The following is a 2,818-nucleotide window of genomic DNA, read 5'->3' as shown; positions in this document are numbered from 1 at the left end:
AAGACAAAGCCTCAGAGAGGTCGTCCAGCCAAGCTCAAAACAGGAAGTAGAGGTGAGTACTCGACTGGTTATGTGCTTGGATGTTCTCAATAGGATGACGGGTCCAGGGGGACCAAAGTCTGAACATAACAAGAACAAGCTTGAGGCATATGCTCGCTCTTCAAAGCGCCGCAGGATATCGTATGAGCTAGGGCTGGAGCTGCAAAGGACAGAAGAAGCCCATGATGATGGATTGATAGAAGTCGGTGAGAGAGACGATGCATCATCCTTTCATGATGGCAGCCTAGCCCAAGATGACGGTCGGAGACGTTCTCAGAGGTTGAGAAAACATGATAAATAGCATTTCAAAGGGTTTATGGATGCGTTACTTTTCATTAGATCTAATGCAGAGCCCCAAGGCAATCGAGCAGACGGACCTAAGTATTCGAGTCGGATGCCAGCGACGTGACATTAGGAGCATCACAGCCACCAATGTGACATTAGCAGTGTCACAGTGTCTGTGACATGAGACCCTAACACTCGGTTTTGTATGTTCTCCTCCTAGAAATGGCCCATAGAGCCTTATATGAGGCTGTTTAATTGTATAAAAATATAAAAAGTAGGATACAAATATAAGAATCTTCCGGTATGACGATTGTTAGGGTACAGATTCACCTTCCATATTCGGTTTCAATGCTGAGGCTCCATTACATAAGGCACGTCAGTCAATGGCTACGACGATCTGAGTTACAACGGCGCTTACCCATATCACACCAGAGTCAAAACCGCAGTGTTCTAGAGACCTGGGGGTACGTCTGAGCATGACTCGTACCTGTACCTGTGAGTACCCCTACCCATAACCCATGCAGTTCACTACTCAGGACATTTACACCTCAGCCTTGATGAAGCTCAGGGTGTCACATGGTGGACTCTATCTGGGCTGACGTGCTGAAGGAGGGTATGCTGCAGCTTCTTGTTACTGGCCATATGAGACTGGGTAATGAAGACGGATAAGCCTCTTCACAGTCTGAGGTCTTACTGTACAGAATATATTAGAATACTGTGCTGTTTATCGACTGCATGTACGCTAGACCATGAACCCATAGCTCGATAAGTTCTCCATCACTTGCAGCATGGGCAAGTGGCTGCAGCAGGTTGTCCAAACTCTGGATATCCTGGTACATGATTGAGTGAGTAATCGGTGGCTCCACAGTTACCTCGCTCAGGTTGCTTGGTGGGCCTGTACGCCCAACCCAAGAAGTAGACCCCTCAGTTCGAAGATTATTTCCTTCCTGGGACTGCAACAAGCTATCATCTCGCAGACCCTCCCAGTCCACACCATATACCTCAAGTTCTTCTTCATTGAGATTCTCCTCTGGAAGCTGGTCCCCTCGCACCCCATGCACATACATGTCAAAGCCGAACATGTCCGCTGGTGAACGGTTCGGCCCATTTCTTATCTGTATCCTGTGCTGGTTCCAGCTCTCTGCAAAGAAGGTAAGCTCGGCATTGATTCGAGGGAGATAGAGGTGATGGAGGAGCCAAATGTGGTTGATGTTGTTGATATCGAGGCCATGCCGTAGCTCCAAGGATATGAAGAAGTCAGCCCACTTGGCTCCGACTTGGGCCGTTACATCGACCCAGAGCCTCTCGATACGGACATTATGGACACTTCTGTAGTTGTTGATCAGAATTAGCATGCCCAGTGATTCAAACGAGCTCACCTTCCCCAAATATATGAGCCTCGTCGAGTCCCCTTGTTTGCCTCCATCCAGGCTGCAACAGCTAGGTTCTCAGTCCCGTGGTCACCCCTGAGCCGCGATGGGACCCCATACTGTTCGGCGGCATCCAGAAAGAGTTGAAGAACAGTCTCAGCTCTATTGTTGTTGCTGACTCGTATCCCAGTGATAAGACGAGAGTAGCCATCTATGAATGCATGGATCACGAGACCCCAGCGTATGAGTCCTGCATTGATACAGTGGGTACTTAGCTGCAAAGTAGTGTAAAAGCCACAAGGACTCACCATGCTGTCCATCGTGGTGCCAGAGCGCGTTTGGTCCAGCTACTCTATATTCCCGCCTGCGGATGCGAATACGCTCAAAGACACGCCTGACTGGATCAATCCTGAGAAGCGATGCACGCAGTTCTTCTCGTGGGACACTGTGTCCAAGCCTGCGCAACATGCCGTCCAGCATGCTAATGCCTGCACGGCGATAATGTTCCCGCAAGCGTAATACAAGGTCATCCAACTGTTCAGAGCTCAACGTGGACAATGGACCAGTCACAGATGATACCCTGACCTCAGCACGAGTCGTTGTGGGAGTAGCAGTTGCAGCACTGGTATCCAAAAGGATTCCATTAGGTATGGGTAACTGCGGATCCAAAAGGTCATCAGCTGTGTCGGTGTCGGTGTCGGTGTCCGGTCTACTAGTAGGATCTCTGTCTCCTTCAGTGGCCATGGTGGATTGGAAAGGGTTAGCTTGAGGAAGAGCAAGACCATGCTCAAGAAGTGCTTCCCTGACTGTAGAGCGAGAAACATTCAGGAATTGTGCAATTGCACTTGGCCCTCGATGAGCATATGCAAACTCGAGGAATTGATGGTCAATCGCTATACGTGGGCGCCCTCGCTGCCCGGTGCGGACTACCTGGATGATTGGTGGCCTTCCATGGTGTGACTGCTCCAGTGTCAGGAGATACTGATTCCTGACATCTGAGCGCATCAATGCCAGATTACGTCTGAGCAGCTCTAGCTCTTCAGTTGGGAAGATTTGAGTGTTCTGCCAGGGACAAATATTAATATGGTCCAAGAATATGTATTTGAAATCGAACCTCTTCTACC

General features: G+C 49.4%; 1 protein-coding gene across 1 annotated transcript; it reads right to left on the bottom strand.

Annotated features, from left to right (window-relative positions):
* Positions 1-1,301: 1,301 nt before the first annotated feature.
* Positions 1,302-2,039, bottom strand: GLOTRDRAFT_67157 (uncharacterized protein; the record flags this gene model as incomplete). Its single annotated transcript, XM_007873227.1, has 3 exons — positions 2,003-2,039; positions 1,704-1,944; positions 1,302-1,653 (listed from the first exon to the last, which is right to left on the bottom strand). Coding segments are annotated over exons 2-3 (399 nt in total), but the record flags the coding sequence as incomplete, so codon positions are not given.
* Positions 2,040-2,818: the final 779 nt, after the last annotated feature.

The sequence above is a fragment of the Gloeophyllum trabeum genome, assembly GCF_000344685.1.
Source record: "Gloeophyllum trabeum ATCC 11539 unplaced genomic scaffold GLOTRscaffold_00057, whole genome shotgun sequence".
Lineage (NCBI taxonomy): Eukaryota > Fungi > Basidiomycota > Agaricomycetes > Gloeophyllales > Gloeophyllaceae > Gloeophyllum > Gloeophyllum trabeum.
This window is presented reverse-complemented; position numbering and strand designations above follow the sequence as displayed.